This window comes from Accipiter gentilis, chromosome 17 (assembly GCF_929443795.1).
Source record: "Accipiter gentilis chromosome 17, bAccGen1.1, whole genome shotgun sequence".
In the NCBI taxonomy this organism is placed as follows: domain Eukaryota; kingdom Metazoa; phylum Chordata; class Aves; order Accipitriformes; family Accipitridae; genus Astur; species Astur gentilis.
The window spans coordinates 1,855,949-1,874,690 of NC_064896.1; the positions used below are offsets into that span (position 1 = coordinate 1,855,949).

The window sequence follows — 18,742 nt, forward strand, 5'->3', positions numbered from 1 at the left end:
GGTTTCGGTGGGGTGGGAGAGGGTGTCTATGGGTGGGAGGGGGTTTCAGTGGGGTGGGAGGGGGTGTCTGTGGGTGGGAGAGGGTGTCTATGGGTGGGAGGGGGTGTCTGTGGGGTGGGAGAGGGGTGTCTGTGGGTGGGAGGGGGTTTCGGTGGGGTGGGAGGGGGTGTCTATGGGTGGGAGGGGCTGTCTGTGGGTGGGAGAGGGTGTCTGTGGGGTGGTAGGGGGTGTCTGTGGGTGGAGAGGGTGTCTATGGGTGGGAGGGGGTGTCTGTGGGTGGGAGAGGGTGTCTATGGGTGGGAGGGGGTGTCTGTGGGTGGGAGAGGGGTGTCTGTGGGTGGGAAGGGGTTTCTGTGGGGTGGAAGGGGGTGTCTGTGAGTGGGAGGGGGTTTCCGTGGGGCGGAAGAGGGTCTCTCGCTGGCGCAGGAGCAGATCTCCCTGGAGGGTGACTGGGCGGGTGTCCGCAGGTCTCCCCGTGGGTCTCCCCCCGTGGGTGTCCCCGTGGCCCTTTCCCTCTGCACCTCCCCGTGGCTGCCTCCAGGTGGCTCTCTCCCCGGGGGTCTCTCTCCGTGGGTCACGCCCTGGCTGTCTCCCCGTGCCCCCCGTGGGTCCGTCTCTCCCCCCACCCCCCACCCCCGCCCTTTCCGTGGGTCTCCCCGCGGGGCGGCCTCAGCCGGGGCCGCTCCTCCAAGCGCCGCCGATCCCGCGCTGTCCGCCAGGGGGCAGCACCGCCCCGCCGGCCTTCGGGGGCGCCTGGCTGGGCCGCGCTACCGCTGACCGGAAGAGGCGGGGCGGCGGCGGCGGCGGCGGCGGCGGCGGCGGCCGGGCCCAGGTGAGCGGTGGCCGCCGAGGGGCTCGGTCCGGGTCCGGGTCCGGGTCCGGCGGCAGGGAAGCCCCGCGGGGACCGGGCGGGGGTCTCGGTGTCGGCCCAGGCGGGTCCCGGTTCCCTGTGGGTCAGTACTGAGGCCCCGGTGCGGCCCGCCCCGGTGCGGCCTTGCCCGCCCGCCCCTCTCCCGGGCGTTAACCGGCCCGCAGGCCTCCGGGGGGTCCGGGCCCGGCTTGTGACGGCCACGTTTCGCCCCCTGCCAGGCGCAGCCCCCGGCACCATGTGGTCCGTGCTGTGGGCGGCCGTGCGCTCCAAGGCCCCGTACGTCACCTTCCCGGTGGCCTTCGTGGTGGGGCTGGTGGGTTATCACCTGGAGTGGTTCCTCCGTGGGGACCCCCCGCCCTCGGCCGAGGAGGAGAAGAGCATCTCGGAGCAGCGGGAGGACCGCAAGCTGCAAGAGATCGCGGGCAAGGACCTGACCAAGGTGGTGAGCCTGAAGGAGAAGCTCGAGTTCGCCCCTCGGGCCGTGCTGAACAGGAACCGCCCGGAAAAAAGTTAATAAAGTTGTTTGGGCAAACGCAGCGCCCTGGAGCGACTGTTCCTGGGGCTGGGGCCGGCTGCCGGAGGGCTGGGGCCTGCAGCACCATGCTGGGGACTCCCCTGTCGCCTGCACATCTTCCAGCAGCGTCCTTCCTGCACCGGGCCGTATCTGGGCAGTACGCTGTGCCCACTGCTGCTCTTCACTCCCCCAGGGCCCTCCAGAGGGCCAGGGTTTGCCCAGCCCACGGATGCACTCGAGACACAGCACCCAAACCTCTTCCTTTGTGGCAAAGCAGGCAGGGAACCATGCTTTGGAGGTGGAACGTGTCTGAAACTCGTCAGCTCTCGGCCTGTCCTGGCCCCTGAACCACAAAACCCTCTCAGCCTGGTTCCACCCACGTCTCTTTAGGTTTGGTTTCTTCCATGGCGTGAAGATAGAAGAAACTTGGACCTGAGTGACGTGGGGTTGGGGTCAGGCTAACCGCCTGGAGCGGGAGGACCTGCTGTCCTGCTTACAGCTCTCCCCTGGCTCTTTGTGAACCCTGACCACAGCACCACGCTACCGCGTTACGCCCACGGGAGCCTGAGCAGCGGTGGAAATCTCTCGGGAAGCCCTCTCTGCATCACCCCCGGGCTTTGCAGCGAGGAAGAGGGACAGGAGGAGGTGGAAGTCCTGGCCTTGCTTCCCTCATGGAGCTCAGAGCGTGGTGGTGGCTCTGGGCTGGCATGTAGAGAGCGGGGAGATCTCTGCCTTGTACGGGAACAGCCAGAATAAACTTCTGTCAGTCCTTGGCCCTCTGTGTCGTCTGCATCAGCACCTGGCCCCAGCCCTGGCTCAGCATGTTTCTGCTCCCCATGTTTTCAAGAAGCAACCCCTTCTACAATGGGAGAAATGCCATCGTTGTCCCTGGCTGGGCACTGACCTTGGGGCTTGGCAACAGGGTGGCAGGCAGGAAGGAGGGGGAGGCACCGAAATCCCAGCCCGTGCTCTGCTTGTGCCTCCCTCCTGGCTCCCCCAGCCACGTCATTTACTTCCCTTTGACCTCCTTATCTAGACAAGAAGGGCTGTGGCAGCGCCGGGTGGGGTCCCAGCGGACAGGGAGGGTCCCACTGGGCTGCTGAGCAGGGCAGCCCATGGCAGGAGAGACTGGCAGTGAGCACTGGGGACCAGTGGCTGGTGTCCCATCCAGCCTCGGGCATCACCGGCACAGCAGGACCAAACCCTGGTGAGAACTGCCTGAGCGGGGCCAGCCGGTAACCGTGCCGCCACTTGCTGCCGGCAGCATGCCAGGGCCGTAGCTGGGGTTATCGCTGCCTCCCGGCTTGTTTTTTCCCCTGGTGCCTGAGCGAGGCCTCGCTGCTGCCCCGGCCCGGCCTTCCCCTCCCGGGGACGATAAATCTGTCGTGCCTGGTGCGAAGCCCTGAGGTCAGCAGCCAATTCAGCGTTTCGCATCGCTCTGTCCCGCTTCCTCGGGGCCAGCTTCTGCCCCGCTGACAGCTTTACTGCTGTCGCTGCCTGGCTGTGTTTACCTCCCAACCTGCTGTCCTCAGGCTGGATCGCTGCCCTCCGGCCAGGCTGATGGCCCGGCACTGCTGGGAACTCACAGGCCTTCGCCGTTGTGGTGTGTGAGGGCAGCTGAGGCTGGGTTAGAAGGTGCAGGAGGAGTCTGGGGGCAATGCAAAGGCTGTTGCAGCCCTGCCCCACTGCTGCCTCCCACTCTGGGGCTCACAGCACCTTTCATGTCATCACCCTGGTCCCCCTGACAGGCTGGCACTGGCCCCTGAGCTAGCCCTTGGCCTCTTGCTTTCCCAGCCTGGCTGTGGGGTGATGCTGGGCGCCGACTGGTCCCTATTGTGCACCAGGGTGGGAACGGTCCCGTCCCTTTCCCCAGCCAGGACCCGCCAGACCCAGCTCGGAAACGTCTTCTGAAATGCCTTTGTTCACCCCGCGACAGAGTGGCTCCCCTGGCTGTTTATAGCCCATTGATCTGCCTGTTCCCAGGGCCGGCTGGGCACAATTGGGCTTTGTCGGGGCCTCTCTGCCCTGTTTCCTCCCCTGGGCCCACACCGTGTCGGTTGGGGGGGGCTGCTCCGGCGCGGTGCTGGAGCAAAGCCCTCGGGAAGGACTGAGCCCCAGCGGTGGCTGCACAGGCACCAACAGCACCTGGCTGGGCAGCCCCAGCCCCTGCCCTGCTCCCGCCACGGCTGCCTTGCTGGTCCCACCGTGTTTCCAGCTGGTTTCCGTGTGTCTGGGGACTCTTGTCCGTCCCCACAGCAGATGCTGGTGTTGCTGCAGGGCCATGGTTCCCTGCAGGCGCTGGGGAAGGGGTGAAGCCGCTTCCCAAAGACCAGTCACAGTGCGGGAAAGTGCCGCTTTTCTCCTATAACTCTTGGTGCTGTAAACCCACCCTTCCTCCCATTGAATCCCAACAATGTGCTGCCTGGGAAGTACCGGCTGTACAAGAATAGGAGCCGGCAAGCACTCAGGGCTGGGGTGAGCAGCCGCGGTGGCTCACGAAGAGCAAGAGGAAGCTTTGTTGAATAAACCATTACAGCAAAAAACTGGCTTCCCGAGCTTGCAACACAACTGCCCGAGCGCAAGTCCTTGGTCTGACCCAGCGCGTTTGTAATCCAGCTGTTCCCAGCATGGCACAGCCGGGCGCTGCAGCTGGAGTGTGGCAAGAAGCCGTGCCAGCAGCATGTCCAGGGCCATGTGAGGCCGAGGGGGAGTCCTGTGTCTGGCCTGGAGGCTGGTGTTTTGCAGGCGAGCATCCTCCCGGGGTTTGCCTGGCTTTGGGGAAGTCCCTGCGGCCGCGACCGACTGCGGCTGCTCTGTGCCACAGGGCAGGGATCGAATCCGGCAGCTGCAGAAGTGCTGCCTGTCCCTGCCCAGCATGTGGTGACTGTGCCCTTGGCTTGGTGGGGGCAAAAAGGCTGCAGTAATCTTGGCATGGCCCTGCTGCCTTGCTGCTTCCTCCCTGCGGGCTCCGAGGGTGGCTATGACCCCCGGGCTGACCCTCTGCCCTGCTTGGGGTCGGGTTTGCTCCCGGGGGTCCATCACGAACAGCTCGTGAGAGGAGCAGGTTGTAGTTTCCGGAGGCAGGATGCAGGGAGCGAGCCGGGGCTGTGTGTTGGGGGGGACACGACAAGTTGTGCCCCAGCTCACTGGGGGTTGGCCCAGGGGACTGGGACAGCTGCTATGCAGGCAGGGACAGTGAGAGCCCCCCCCCGGCCGCTCGGCACAGCTCGGCACACCTGGACAGCTGCGGCGGACGTCCGGTTAGATCAGAGCAGGGATGCACCAGCTGCACGGGGCTATGGATGCTGTGACCCCGTGCTGGCACAAGAGCAGCTCGGAGCCATCGGTCCCTTTCCCGCAAGGCCCTGAGTGACGATGCTTTGGGGAGGAGAGGAGAGGCACTGGGGGGCTGGAGCGGGGAGGGAGCTGGGGGCCCACAGGCACTCATGGTCCTGTGTCCCATTCTGGAGCAGCACGGTCACTCTGGACACCCAGGACCCGTGCACAGTGCGGTGTCCCTGCAGCCCCAGGGACGTGGAGGGTCCTCACCCCAACTGCGCTGGAGAGCAAGTGGTGCATCCCCCGCAGCCCCTGAGGACGCCTGCTCCCTCCCCTGCCCGGGCCAGCTGAGGCTGTTTTCCCAGGCTCCCGTTTTGCCCTTTCCCCAAGTGCAGCCAAGTCCTTTCCCAGCCTCCCTGTCTCGCTTGCCTCTTCCTGCCATGGTCCCATGGCACAGGCGCAATGTGCCATGTCCAACGGCTCCTTTCTGCCACCAGGAAAAACCCTGAAGTGCTATGGGAGAGGAGCAAATCCGCTCTGCACTGAGACGCATTCCTCGAGGCCTGGCCAAGGACAGCTGCAGTGGGATGTTTTCCCTTCCCACTCCGCATTGCCTCTTGCAGCCGCAGCTCACGGCTGACTCCCCATCCCCAGCACCCCAGGGCTACCGCAGCTCCTTGCTTTTAGACCACATCATAGCTCCCCATGCCAGAAAAAGCCCCCGGCTATGCAGGCAGCAGCCCCTGCCCTCCTGGTGCTCCACTGGGATGATGCCCTGAGTTGCTGGGGGGGTGCAGGACCCATCCTGGGATGGACATGGGTGCCGGCTTCTGCAGTCCCGTTGCCTCGGCACAAGGAAGCGGCTGGAGGGGAGCGACAATGTCAGGATGCGGGAAGTCGTCGGGGCTATTGAGCCCGTTTCCTCCTGCCTGCGGTTCTCACACGGGGCCGCATTGTCTGCTGTGCCCACGCGTGGAGGGCTAAATATAACCCCGCGCTAGGGATGGGCCAGGGGGAGGAAAGGAACTCTTTGGGGTTTGCTTTTTCTTCATTGTGCGCTGTTGGCAGCCGCGCTGAGAAGGGCAAGATTGTACCTGGTTTGGTTATTGCCTCCGTGGTGGGTCCTGTGGGCATGGGGTGCTGGGGTTCAGGGGTGCTGGGGTTCAGGGGTCCAGGAGGTTGCTCCTGCCTGAGCCCGCTCCCCCCGAGGGGCTGCGGGAAATGGGGCACTGGTAAACTGCAGGCAGAGCCCTGGGCAAGGATGGGGCCCCAGGGGGACGGGGGGCTGTGCTGTGGCCCCAGCTGGCATCCCCCTGCCCAGCCCTCTGCCCTTCCTCCCGTCTCAGCTGCAATTTTGCTCCCGCCGCGGCTCTTCCTGCGAGCAGGTCGGATTTAGACACTTGCTATTTTCTGTACGCTGGGAAAGCTTAAAAATAAACTCCTTGGTGCTCGGCCAGCGCCTTGGGCAGAGCCTTGCAGGTGGGATACGCTGCAGTAGCCCTCATGGCTCCTTTCCCCCAGCCCAGGGCAAGATAGTGCAGAGGGAGCCCAGCACAGACTGGTCCTAACTGGGAGGAGGACAGGAATCTCTGTCCAAACCCATGGCTGTGGGGCAGTCACTGGCGCGAGCTCCTGGGGGGCTGCATTAAGCCTATGGTCCCCAGCAGGAATTGGGGTCCCAGGACTGTCAGAGCTGCCCCAAAGCCTTTCCAGACTCAGGGGGTGCTCCAAGTGGCCAACCTCCCCCCCCACCCCAGCATCCTCCTGAACCGCTGGTGAGCAGCCGAGGGGGTGCACAGCGCTGCTGGCCATGCACCCAAGGGACACCCCACGCCTGTACACCCCCAGCCTCAGGCTGTTGGCGGTCAGGTGCGCATCCGTCTGTCTGTCCACCTCTCTGCCTCTTCCTTTTGCTCCTTCGGCCACGTCACATCCCTCTTTGGACGCTCGCGTTCTTCCAGGAGCTGAGGATGCGGGAGCAGCCCCACGGTGCTGCCTGCACCCTGCTGAGGAAGACAGCCTGGCTCCTGCACCACGGCACAGCGCAGGCAGGCAGCTCTCTCTCCCCCAGATAGTTCTGGAAGGCTGTGGCTGTGGCCTGGGTTGGGATAAAGCCCACAAGGCTCTTAGGTGAGGGGGTCACAGCCTGTGAGCGGCCGTGGGAACAGTCCCCTGATGCTCCCACCCCATGGCGATGCCCAGGGCTCTCCGCCGTCCCGGCTGGGCAGCTGCGGTGGGTCCCGGTGCATCATGGCACACACTCGGGGCTCTGCTTGCTGCCCGTTATCCCAGAGCTGGACCCAGAGCTGGGTCTTGGGGGTGCCCATGGGGAGCCCCTCACCGCAGCCCCCAGGCTGCCCGTGCCACCGCGGGGCTCAGCATCATGGTACAGGGCTGGGTGTTGTGGGAGCAAGTGCCGTTCCCAGAAAGGGACCGGAGGGACCTGTTTACTCAGGAGGGAGCGCGGAGGTGTGAGAAAGGCCATACGTGTCCGTCCGGCTGCTATCTGTCCCCAGGCTGTGCCAAAGGGCTTCACCGGGCCAGCCCCGAGCCCTTATCAGCTCCAAACTTTTATTTGCCTAAGGGCCTCCTGCCCGCCTTCTGGGGGGCTGCTGCCAGCACCGGCCCCCGCTGTCACCCCCTCCACAGCCCTGCCGCGCAGGTGAACCCCTCGCTGTTGTTGTTGGCGTGTGCCGTGGGCAGGTCCCGGCGGCGTGGGGGTCACGCCGGCAGCCCCCGAGCCGCCTTGTCACAACACGGGAACAATAGCGGGACGTGGAGCTGTGTTTGCTCAGCGCCCACGGCCGGGCACCGTGTCCAGGCAAGGGGGGGGGGTGGGGGTGGTCTCGGCCGTCTTGTTTACCACCTTGCAGGGCCGTTCGGAAAATGCGTGATGCTCCCCCGGTGCCAACAAAAATATCAGCCCAGGAGAGGGGAGGCGAGCGGGGGAGCGCTGCCGGCGGGTAAACACACGGCACGGCTGCACCGTTACCTTTCACACGGGCATTTCCTCCTGGCCGAGCGCGCCAGCCTGCTCTTCCCAGAAAGCCACAGTGCTTCGGGGCTTTGCAGCTCTGCTGATGCCCGGTGAGCATTGGGCTGTGGTCCCCCATTACACTGGGGTGCCCCTGGGGGGTCCCCACTGGGTAACAGGGAGAGCAGGGTCCCTCCAGAGGCGGTGGGAGCAGGACAGGGTCCCTCCAGAGGGGATCTGTCCCAGCATCCTCATGGAGGGCGCAGGCGAGGGCTGATAGCGTGCACCCCAGAATCCCACCCCAGGGGATTTTTGCCCCCCACCCCATCCCCAGCAGGGAGGGGAGCCAAGGGCAGGCTCAGCCGCCAGCCCAGGCTCTGCCCCAAGGGCAGCCCAGCTGGGTGCCTCCCTCTTTGCTTCCTCCAGTAGCCGATGGCAGCGATATCACCCCGTATCACCCATATTTCATTTTCTCCAGGGTATTTTTAGCCTGTCCCACCCTTGCTGAAGAGGCCCTCGGCCGAGAGCAGGCTCTGCCCAGGACTGGCTTGGCTGTACAAACTAAACAACAGCCCCAGCCGCATTGTGTGCCTTTATCTGCTGCTCATTTCCACCTATTATGCAGCCACGAGCAGCTCCGCAGATTCCACTGGATTTATCTGCAGCAGAGCCAGAGCATGGGGAGAGGGAATGAGTCCTGCTTTGGGTCACCCAGAGCCTGCACCACCCCTGGGCCAAGGCTGGGCTCAAGGGGACAGGACACTATAGCAGGGAGGTTTGTGCTTTCAGGGGGTGAGCGGCACCAGCAGCACAACTGGAGCTCAGAGGGTGCCCGTGCTCCCCTTCAGCCCAGCCCCATCGCCCATGGGACAGCAGCTTCGCTCTCCTTCGGCCCCAAACCCTTACCCACCCTCCCCAAGGCAGCTGCATGAAGCACAGTCACACCACACTTTACCTTTTTCATTCATCCGACTTTATTCAACAAGATGCAACACTGAGTCTGCCAAGGGGGGGAAGGAAACAGCATTGAGGAATAACGTCTGCATTCCACACTTGTGTCTGGGTCACGCAGGACCCACAGCCCCTCAGTAATGGCAGGACCTTCCCCTTTCACAGCACCAGTGGGCTGGGGAAGTCGGGGCAACTGCTCTCGCTGTGGCAGTTGGTTCTTCCACCCCGAACCTCAGCCCACAGCAGGAGAGGACTAGTGCAAAGTAATAAAACCAATAACCCCCCAAACCAGCAGTTGCTAGGCTAATTCTTCCCCCAAAACCACAGAGCTGGAGGGCGCGTGGCCCAGGCTGGACCCAGCTCCCCAAATCCCCCGCACAACTGCACCTTTAAGGCAGAAAGCTCCACGCTCAGGCCAGCAGGTTAAAAATAACTTAGAGACACACACACCACATGGGAAAGGATCCAGGGCCAGGAGGCGGGGGGGGGTGGGGGGGTGGGGGGGGTGGCTTCACACTCCCAGGGCACCGGAGCGGTGACCCTGCAGCCATCGGGATCAGCCGCAGAGCCCCGACTGAGATCTGCCCCTGGCTTAATCCCCCCCCTCCATGCTCTGCAGAGAAGGGGCAGCTCCTGCCACAAACCCCAGGCAGGAGCCGCTGGCCCTGCTGGCTCCCTGCCGGGGTCAGAGGAACAGGACAGGGCTGGTGGCCAGGACCCATCAAGCCCAGCTCCCCCCAGGCTCAGCCCATTCCATGTGGGTGCCGGAGGCGAGTGGATTCCCACGGCCGCACGCCCGGCTCTCACGCCGGCGGGGGCTCCGGCAAGCTTCGGGGTCCGGCCGAGCCGCAGGTCCCGAGGGGCAGCAGCCTCCCGCCACGGTCCCAGGGACAGCCCGTTCCCAGCCGCGTGGCTCCAGAGATTTCTCCCTTTCCCACGGCGAGGCACGCGGGACGCGACGTCCCGGGGAACTTTCTGCGGTTTCCTTCCTTGCAGGGTCTGTGGGGAAAACAGGAGAGAGCGAAGGCTCCGCTCCAGGGTGACACTCAGCCCCGCTCCCGAGCATCGCATCCCGGAGCAGGCAGGTCTCCGCGGGCACAGCCTCCGGAGCGGGGCCCATCCGTACGGCACAGCACCAGGCAGGAGGCAGCTGCCTGCCTGCGGCCAGCACCTTTGCGGGCACGAGGGACCAAGGAAGGTCCCCTCGGCCGGCCGGGGCCAGCCCCGGCACTAGACATACTGCTTTTTGGAGGCTGAGCTCCCGGGCCGGCTACATAGCTTCTCCTCTGGGGTGGGGGCTTCGGCAGCCCTGGGGGCATAGGGGTCCGACAGGGGTCTGCTGCTGCTGCCCAGTGCCAGGTTCTCCTCGTTGTGGAAGTTGGCCCAGTTCTGCTCGCTGGAGAGCTTGTTGTAGGCCTGGTAGGAAGGCGTGTGGCTCTCGGCCATGGGCAAGAAAGGGTAATGCTTGGGTGCGTAGGGACCCGAGACCATGTCATCGGCAAAGGCATCCCGGCTGGGGCCGGCCGGCCCCGACACCTTCTTGATATTGCTAAGCAGGTTCTTGCAGCAGAGGTGGAAGAGCTCCAGGAGGTTCAGGATTAAGGAGATCAGGCCCATTACCAGCATGAAGATGATGAAGATGCTCTTCTCGGTAGGGCGGGAGATGAAGCAGTCTACCTGATGAGGGCAGGGGTCCCTCTTGCACACGTAGCGGGGCACCATGGAGAAGCCGTACAGGTACCACTGGCCAACGAGGAAGCCAGCCTCAAAGATGCTTTTGCAGATCACACTGATGATGTACGTCCACATCAGCGCCCCTCGGATCTTGAGCCGCCCATCCTCCGTCACGTAGATCTTGGACATCTTCTTCTCCACGGCTGCCAGGGCCTGCTCGATCTTCGGGTCCTTGCTGTGGATAGCCCGAAGCTCGCTCTCCTGTTGCTTCAGCTTCTCCTCCTTCCGGGAGAGATAGACAACGTGGCCGAGGTAAATCAGGGTTGGGGTGCTGACAAAGAGGAACTGGAGCACCCAGTAGCGGATGTGGGAGATGGGGAAGGCTTTGTCATAGCAGACGTTGGTGCAGCCCGGCTGCTTGGTGTTACACACGAAATCCGACTGCTCGTCCCCCCATACAGACTCCCCGGCCAAGCCCAGGATGAGGATGCGGAAGATGAAGAGCACGGTGAGCCAGATCTTCCCGATCACCGTCGAGTGCTCCTGGACTTGGTCCAGCAGTTTCTCCAGGAAACCCCAGTCGCCCATCTTCTAGGGAGCCTCGTGCCTCTGCCAATAGAGAAGGACGGGGAGCCAAGTCAATTCTGTTTCCATGCTGGAGACCACAGGGTGGATGGGGCCACCTACGCCCCGTACTTTCTCGGGACATGGCTGCTCTGCAGAGGGTCCCAGCAAACCCCCTGAGAAACATCCCACACCTGAGGGGGGGGGGAGCCAGGCAGCATTTCTGAGCGCAGGAACGCACTGGTGGGGAAACATGGGGCTGGGGGAGAAGAGGCAGCGCAGGGATTCACCTCCCCCCACAGCACCCACGGCCCGTGGCTGTCCCGGCATCCCAGGACAGATCCCGCAGCGAAGAGCTCAGGGACCAGCAGGTTTGGGGCTGCCTTGGGAGATCAGGGTCACGGCAGCCAGAGCTGGGGCACGGTGGGGGCTCGCAGGAGCAGCCCAGATTTGCCTCTCCTACAGCCCGCTGCCCCAAAGGAGAGAGCAGCAGGGTCGTGGCGAGGGGATTGCAGACCCCCGGGGTACAGCAGCCACCCCGACACCCATTCAGGGCTCACCCCAAACCGACGGGACAGTCTCCAGCCGGCTCCCTCGCCGTGGGGTGATGGCACCCCAGCCCCAGCACCTTCCCCCTCACCCAGGATTTTTCCCCAACCTGGGGACCCCCGAGACCACTCACCGCACACAGACCCGAGATGCCGCTCCGGGGACCCCTCAAGCCTCACCCCCAACGAACCCAGCCCGCATCCCCCCCCCCACCCCAACGGGAGCTCAGCCCCGCAGCCCAGCTGGGAGAGAGGAAGCAGCCGCAGCCCTGGCCGCTAATTAACCTCTGCCAATTAAGCGGGCGGAGGTGCCAGCTGGGCCGTTAAAGGGACACCCAGCCGCCGTGGGGGCGAAAGGGGTGTTCCTCTAGGGGTGCCAGCGGTGTCCCCCCCACCCCGCTGTCCCCAAGCGGGGTGTCCCCGGGGAAGCCGCAGCCTCCGGGGGTCCCGGGGACCCCTCACTCACCTCCGCCTGGCTCGGGCCGCGCTGGGTGTGAGCGGCCCGGGTCGGACCGAGCGGCTTTGGCCGTGCGGGACCCGGGGGAACCGGGGGAGGAGCGCGGGCAGGAAACCGGGGGCCGGGGCTTAGCGCCGTCCCGCAGGTGTGGGGGGCGGCCCCGTCCCGCTGCCCCCGGCCGAGGGGGCGGCCCCGAGGGGGGTGGGTCCATGGAAGCACCCCCCGCCCGGGACCCCCGGGGACGGCCGGGACACCCCCCCCCCCCCCCTCCACCCCCGCCCCGGGACAGCCGGGCTCCCCCCCCGTGGACAGCGGGGACCGTAAGCCGGGGTGGGAAACCCGATTTTCCCTGCCCGCTCGTCCCCGGCTGCGGCTCCGCTACCGCTGAGCGGGAAAGGGACCCACCCGGGGTGGGTATAGGGAGCCTTGTCCACGCGTGGGACCCTGAGCAAGTCACCCCACCTAAAACCGCCGCGATTTTAGTGCCCTGCATCGCGGGGGGGGGGGGGGGGGGGCAGCGGGGGGGGCCGGGGCCAGATGCCCCGGGGGTGTGCGGTGGGGTGGGCCCGGGGATGCTCCGTCCCCTGCCCGCTCCGCTGCTCGGCGGGTCCCGTCGTCCCCCACCCCCGCGGGTCCGTGCGGCGCGACGGGCGCTGGGTGGTGCTGGAGCCACACCGGAGCCCTGGAACCGCACCGGAGCCCTGGAACGGCACCGGAGCCCTGGAACCGCACCGGAGCCCGGCGCTGCCCCGGCCCCGGGTCCCCCGCCGGCTCCCGGGCCGAGCTGCACCGGGGATCCGGGGGTCGCGACCCCCCACCGGGTTTTAAGCAGAGCTTTGCTGTCGGGGGGGCTCAGACGGGGAGTTGCGGGGGGCAGCAGGGGCACCGCAACAAGGAGGGGGGGGGGGGGGGGCAGATGCTGATATTTTATGCAGAGGCTTAAGTCCTGCTGGCTTCGGGGGAGGGGGGGCAAAACCCTTGTGCGTGTCCCCAGTCACCGTCCTGTGGTGGGCGCGAAGGGCTGGCACGCTTGGCATGGGCTGCGTGGGGTCAGCCAGGGCCGGGGGGCTTCCGAAAAACCAGAAACTAGCCCAGTCCGCACACACAACTGGGAGACGTGGCATTTTCTCCTCACTGACAGTGCCGGGGCTGAGCGGAGGGCAGAGCCAGAACAGCGTTGTTATGTTTAATGTAAAATAATTGCCGTGCTTCAGGTAACACCCATGTGCTGCCCAAGGCCGTGGCACCAGGGTGCTGCGGAGTCTGGTGCCCATCTCCCAGCCGGCCCACCGTGAATACCGCTTCCCACTGCCTCTGGGTTGTGCCCGCTGCTACAGCGAGCCCCCCCTTGGTGCCTGTCCCAAGGGCTGCTCTGCACCCCACCAGCCCTCGACGGGTGGAAGTGATCGCCTCTGCGGAGCTGCTCCAAAACTACAAAGGAACCAGAGCTGCCCTCACCTGTGGCGGCTCCCACATTCCTTTACCCACCAGGAAGACCGTGCCCAGCGTGGGCTTCACCCACACCAGCCACAGGTCCCCGGTGAGCCGTGCAGGTGTCCCAGAGCAGACCCCCACGCTGGAGCCACAGCCGCTTCCCAGTCAGAGACCTTGTGCTGTTTGACCTTCTGGAGCATCTTTCCTCTGGCACAGGGTGCCCCGTGCCCAGGGCTAGCGCCACGGGTGACAGAGGTGACGCGGTGCTGCCCAAAGGCGCAGCCCATGCTGGAAGCACTTTTTCTGTGTCCTGGCACAGAGACATGTCACCCTCCCGACAGCGTGGGCATCGCCGTCACAGCCTTTCACAGCGGCACGAGCCCCGGCTGTGGTGGCATGCACGGCGACACACTCATGGCTCTGGGGAAGCGCAGGTGGGTGAGCCGAGCAGAGCTGGAAACTCGGCTGGCCAGAGCGCCAGCAGACCCTCCACGTAGTGCTGCTTAAGGAGAGATTAAATGGAAATCATTTCTATTTATTGTAATATTTATCAAAGTTTAGTAAATAATTGATGCTGATCCGTCCTTGATTTCCTTGGGGGCCAGCATGCGGTTCTGGCGAATTAAAGTTTAACGATGCGTGACAAGGCAGGAGGAGGTGGAGCGGGCGAACGCTGGGCACGCCGGCCCTGGGGCTCGACCCGCGCTGCCCCGGTGAGGAGCACCCGGCCAGGGATCCTGGGGAACCTCTGCAAATCCATTTCTTCTGCCCTCACCAGTCCCCCCGATTTACAGCGTGCAGAGCAGATCCCAGTGTCTACAAACAACGTGGCGTTTATTGGCCTTTTGGATCTGTAGCTCGTGCTGTGCGTGATGTCCATCCAAGGCAAGGTGGGATGCAAAGGCACTGAGGGAAGCAGCAGAGCCAGCAAGGGCATTTCGGCAGGACACCGGCACGGTGCTTGCATGAGCAAAGGCAGAAAGCTGCTCCTGACCCGGTACTGGCAAACCGGGCCAACCAAGCAGTTGGCAACAGCCTGGAGCCCTGCTCCTCTGTAATTACTTTGGATGCATGAAGAGGGCTCCGGCCACAGCACTGGGCCCAGCATTTCTTTGGAAAGGAAGATGAAACAGTGCTTGGGACTGTGCATGTGCAAGGCACAGGGAGCCAGGACGACTGTTGCTACGCTGGGTGACACCAGCCCTGACTGGGCACCAGCCGATGCATTCATACCCAGCGTGGGAGCAGCAGAGCTGGAGGACCCAAGAGAAGCTGTTGGGACACGGGAGCCCCCATGCTCCCTCCCGCCAGCCCCAGTCCCGTGTACCCTCCCACCTCGATGGCTTCATCCCTGCAGCTCTTGGCTGGGCTCGCTGCCCGGCCGGACAGCGCTGGCTGCGGCGGCGGGGCTGGCTGCTCGGCAGAGTCGTGCACGGCGTCTGCGTTGGTGCGATGTACAAGCCCTGCGGCAACGCTGTGTGCAGCCGGCAGAGCTCCGGGGCTGCCCTCGCCTTACCTGCATCTGCTCGGGCACCTACGGCCCTCTCTCGGGGGACTTTAGTTGGTTGGGTTTAGTCATTTTTCACACGGGTTGACTCTCGAGGGTTGGGGGACTTGGCAGGCTTGAAAAGCTGGTGGGCCAAGGGGGAGGCGAGCCAGCTGGGATGGGTGAGCTCACAGCTCCTCTCCTCTGTGGAAAGAACAGACACCCTCAGGCGTGCCCGTGGGCAGCCAGCACCCACCTGCCACTGAGCGTGCCCATGCCGTTGGGACAGCTGGGGACACCCCTAAGGCCCCAAGCAGGAGAGTTCCCATGGATGTGTCCCACTCCCCTTTAGAGCCGTTGAGGTCCTGGATGAAGAGTCTGGTGGTGGCATCACCAGCGGCCACCTCTGGGGCCAGCCATCCCCGGACACGTCTCCCTCCCTCTTCCCCTCCCAGCACCCTGTCAGACTGCGCTCAGATTGGGAGCTGAGGCCCGCAGAGCTCCCACACACCTAGTCTGGGACATGTCCTTCTCCTCCGTCTTGAGGTGGCACTGGCAGGTGGAGGCCTTGCTGTAGCTGACGGAGCGCTTGGTGGACTTCTTCCACTTCCGCGCACTCCGCACAACCCGCTTGAAGATGAGGTAGAAGATCTCACAGACGGTGAGAACGATGCAGATGGAGGAGGCTCCAACCATGAAATAGGTGAAGACTCTTTTCTCGGTTGGCCGAGCGATGTAGCAGTCTACAGTGTTAGGGCAGGGCTCCACGTTGGAGCACTTGACCAGCCTTGGCAAGTCGAAGCTGTCCCACATCTTGTGGAGGAGGTAGAGGAACAGGATCTCTATGATAAGCTTGAAGAAGAGACTGAACAGGTAGGTCCACCACAGCCCACCATGCTTCTTGCCCGTGTTGCTGTAGAGCTTAGGGCAATTCTCCCCATTCTTCTCCCGATTCTTCTTTTCGCGGTCCTCCCGGTAGGCCACATGCATGATGACCAGGAGGGAAGGGCAAGTGACAAAGATCAGCTGCAGGGCCCAGAGGCGAATGTGGGAGACGGGGAAGAAGTGGTCGTAGCAGACGTTGGTGCAGCCTGGCTGCCGCGTGTTGCAGTCAAAGTCTTTCTGCTCATCTCCCCATACACGCTCCGCCGCCACCACGTAGACCAGCACGCGGAAGACGAAGACCACGGAGAGCCAGATGCGGCCGAAGGCTGTGGAGTACTTGTTGACCCCGCTGAGCAGCGCCTGCAGCGTTTTCCAATCCATGGCGGCCGGTGGAGACCAGAGTCACCCGACCTGGAGAAACAGCAGCAGAAGCAGCAGGTGGAGAGATGCAATGGGAGACAGCAACGGGGCAGCTCATCTCTTGCTGCGCTTAATCTCATTGACCTGCCAGAATCCCTCCCTCACCACATTATACTCATTTGCGGTAGAGGGACCATCCCATTCGTGGCCAGTAAAGCCCAGCCCCGCACTCTCCTGGTGACAGTCAGGGGTGACTCAACCTCTCTGCGCTTCCTTCTGATGGAGGCTTTATCATCAGGAATGAGCCTCCCGGTCAAGTCCCTGCCACCAAGTCCCCGGCCTGATTGTGCACGTCGGTGTAAATTGGCAGCACAATCTGCTGGAGTGGGCCAGGATCAACAGCGGGAGGCCGTGCCCGGACGGCAGACTGGGATGGCTGTGCAAGGCGGTTGGCATGTCAGCAAAGCAAAGGCTTGTGTGGACACCAGCCCTCGAGCTGGCACATCCCTTGGGATGGGGGCGGGAGGGCACCCCGCGGAGCATTTCCATCCCCAACCGCATCTTCCTTCTGCCCCGCTGCCCACAGGACACATGCTGACGGATGCCGGGATGGATCCCCAGGACCCTGCCAGCTCCCCCTTGGCTGCCGAGGTGCTGGCTCCCCGCGGGGCACAGCACCAGACCAGCACAGATCCCGACCTGCGCTCCCCAGGCTTGTCCTCTTTCCTCCCCAGGGTTTCACGCGGCTCAGCCAGGCTCCCCTGCGTGCCCTGCACCAGCACGTTTTGGGGATGGATGGGGACCTTTACCATTAGGGAGATCCCAGGGGATCTCGGGCTTGGTCCCAGCCTTCCCTGAGCCTGTTTCTACATCGATAAAATGGGCTAAACCGGCTGCCATACTTTGCTAATGCCAAGAGCCGAAGGGGAAGCGCTGCTGCAGAGCTGGGATGCCGGGACACGCCGGGGACCGGTTTTTCTCTCTCGCAGGTGATGCCCGAGGCGGCCCAAGCAGAGGCGAGAGCTGGGCTGCTGAAAGCGAGAGTCCGTGCGCGTCGCCGGCACGTCGCCCTGGCTGGCACCCCGCTCCCGGCAGCGCTGCCGGCAACCCCGAGGACCTGTGCCGGCCAAACCGGCTCCGCAGCTCAGCCTGGGGCTGCCCTGATGCGAGGAGGGTGGCACGCTAAGCCCGACCCAGAGCTTTACTGCTGCCTGGATTTACAAACCCCGGGCGATTTTTACCCAGAGGTGAGTTGGCAGCTGTCGACTCGGTGCTGTAAAGGTGTCTCGTCTGACCAAAGGTTTCACAGGACGGTGGGGTGGGTCTGTCCCCACACCGTTGGCTCTTAAGGAGTTGCTTTGAGTAATGCACACCGCCGCTGACGTGAGCACGGCGCGGTTTGCAGCGTGCGGGTGAAGATCAGAGCCCTCGAAGGACAGAGCCGAGCACCATGGAGACTTTTTGCAGCCTCTTTGCCTTCACAAGAATTAGTCCGGTTTTGCAAGGAACTGCCAAATTTGTGGGTCTGTGCCTGACGGCGAGGAGACGCTGCGGGCCAGCTCCTTGCATGCCGCAGGAATGCTCCCGCTGCACCCGCAGGAATGCTCCCGCTGCACCCGCAGAGCTGCCGCGGGTCTGCAGCGCCTGGTGCTTGCACGGCTCTGGCAGAAGGAATGTGCCGAAGCCCCACGGGAGCCGCGACTGGCCCAGCAGGTTGGGGCTGGGGCCGGAGAGGCAGCACCGTGGCTGGCAAATACTTCCAGGAGGAACACGTCCCAAATAGCACCAGCCCCAACATTTTACTTCTGCGTTTTCTAAAAGAGACTTTTTTGTGTAAGAAAAAGATGGTGTTTTTTTCAGAGAAATGCTTTGTTTCTGGCTGTTGAAGAGCCCGCCTGGGGAGTACAGGACAGCCCAGGAGCCAAGGGGCAGCTCCAGTTTCAGGCCAGATCGAAAGCTACGTTCAACCCCAAGCACGAATTCCTTCTTTCCAGCTACTCGGGTCAATCAGCACCGTGCACTCGCATTCCCACTCCCAAGGAGCCGCTGCCCGTTGCCGACCCAGCACCCTCTGAGACGTACCTGGAGGAGGCTCGGGCTCCTTCCCCGCTCACCGGGGGCTGCGGGGTGGGAAGTCCCCAGCTTGGGGCATGGCCGGGGATGTGATGGCACACGGGCGATCAGGGTCCCCTCGTCCAGGGAGGGCTGCGTGGCACGGCGAGGCGTCCGGAGACTACAAGGAAGGAACAGAGCCTGGAGCGCTGCCCGGAGCCCACTGGGATCCCTGGCCGGGGATACCCCACAGCAAGCCCCGAACCCACCGTTACGCTCCCACGCTGCTGACCCGGGGACGCACCGAGAAGAGTGTCTGAGCCAAGCGGGGCCAAGCTGGGGTCCCCGTGCCAACGTGCGCCCAGTGCCAGGGCAGTGCCTCTGCCTGCACCCACGCACCTTCTTCGCTCACCGCCCCATCTGAAACCAGGAGATCCTCCTCCCCGGCAAACCCGCGGCAGCGAGCCAGGGTGGGGAGCAATTCACCGCGCTCCCTCCCGCCCATTCGCTTTGAAATCGGAAGAGAGGACCTGCTGCTTTCCCCTCCTCAGCCGAAAGCTGGTGCCGATGGCTGGAGCCTGGAGCCCTTGCATGACCCCAGGGGCAGTGCTGCTCACCACCCTGCCAATTCGCCCATGCCCCCATCCTTGCCGGCAATGCTACCCACCTGCCTGGCACTCACATGCCTGGCTC

General features: G+C 64.2%; 3 protein-coding genes across 4 annotated transcripts; 1 reads left to right on the top strand and 2 right to left on the bottom strand.

Moving 5' to 3' along the window:
• The first annotated feature begins 793 nt into the window (after positions 1-793).
• Positions 794-3,913, top strand: SMIM12 (small integral membrane protein 12). The gene is made up of 2 exons (XM_049821069.1): positions 794-832; positions 1,090-3,913. The coding sequence occupies exon 2, from the start codon at positions 1,107-1,109 to the stop codon at positions 1,383-1,385; it is 279 nt and encodes a 92-aa protein (XP_049677026.1). The 5' UTR covers positions 794-832; positions 1,090-1,106; the 3' UTR covers positions 1,386-3,913.
• Positions 3,914-9,196: 5,283 nt separating this feature from the next.
• On the bottom strand, positions 9,197-11,558 carry GJA4 (gap junction protein alpha 4). Its single transcript, XM_049820087.1, has 2 exons — positions 11,510-11,558; positions 9,197-10,872 (listed from the first exon to the last, which is right to left on the bottom strand). The coding sequence occupies exon 2, from the start codon at positions 10,849-10,851 to the stop codon at positions 9,820-9,822; it is 1,032 nt and encodes a 343-aa protein (XP_049676044.1). The 5' UTR covers positions 10,852-10,872; positions 11,510-11,558; the 3' UTR covers positions 9,197-9,819.
• A 3,099-nt stretch (positions 11,559-14,657) lies between these two features.
• On the bottom strand, positions 14,658-18,163 carry GJB3 (gap junction protein beta 3). Of its 2 annotated transcripts, XM_049820157.1 has the most exons (3): positions 18,080-18,163; positions 15,264-16,048; positions 14,658-14,956 (listed from the first exon to the last, which is right to left on the bottom strand). In XM_049820157.1, the coding sequence occupies exons 2-3, from the start codon at positions 16,016-16,018 to the stop codon at positions 14,941-14,943; spliced, it is 771 nt and encodes a 256-aa protein (XP_049676114.1). In that variant the 5' UTR covers positions 16,019-16,048; positions 18,080-18,163; the 3' UTR covers positions 14,658-14,940. The 2 variants fall into 2 exon arrangements, with proteins under 2 accessions (XP_049676114.1, XP_049676113.1); XM_049820156.1 differs by lacking the exon at positions 14,658-14,956 and having other exon boundaries at positions 15,215-16,048.
• Between the last annotated feature and the right edge of the window lie 579 nt (positions 18,164-18,742).

Bases quoted from the DNA above. Each gene is read 5' to 3' on its own strand.
- SMIM12 (XM_049821069.1), top strand. From the start codon at position 1,107: ATGTGGTCCGTGCTGTGGGCGGCCGTGCGCTCCAAGGCCCCGTACGTC.
- GJB3 (XM_049820156.1), bottom strand. From the start codon at position 16,018: ATGGATTGGAAAACGCTGCAGGCGCTGCTCAGCGGGGTCAACAAGTAC.
- GJA4 (XM_049820087.1), bottom strand. From the start codon at position 10,851: ATGGGCGACTGGGGTTTCCTGGAGAAACTGCTGGACCAAGTCCAGGAG.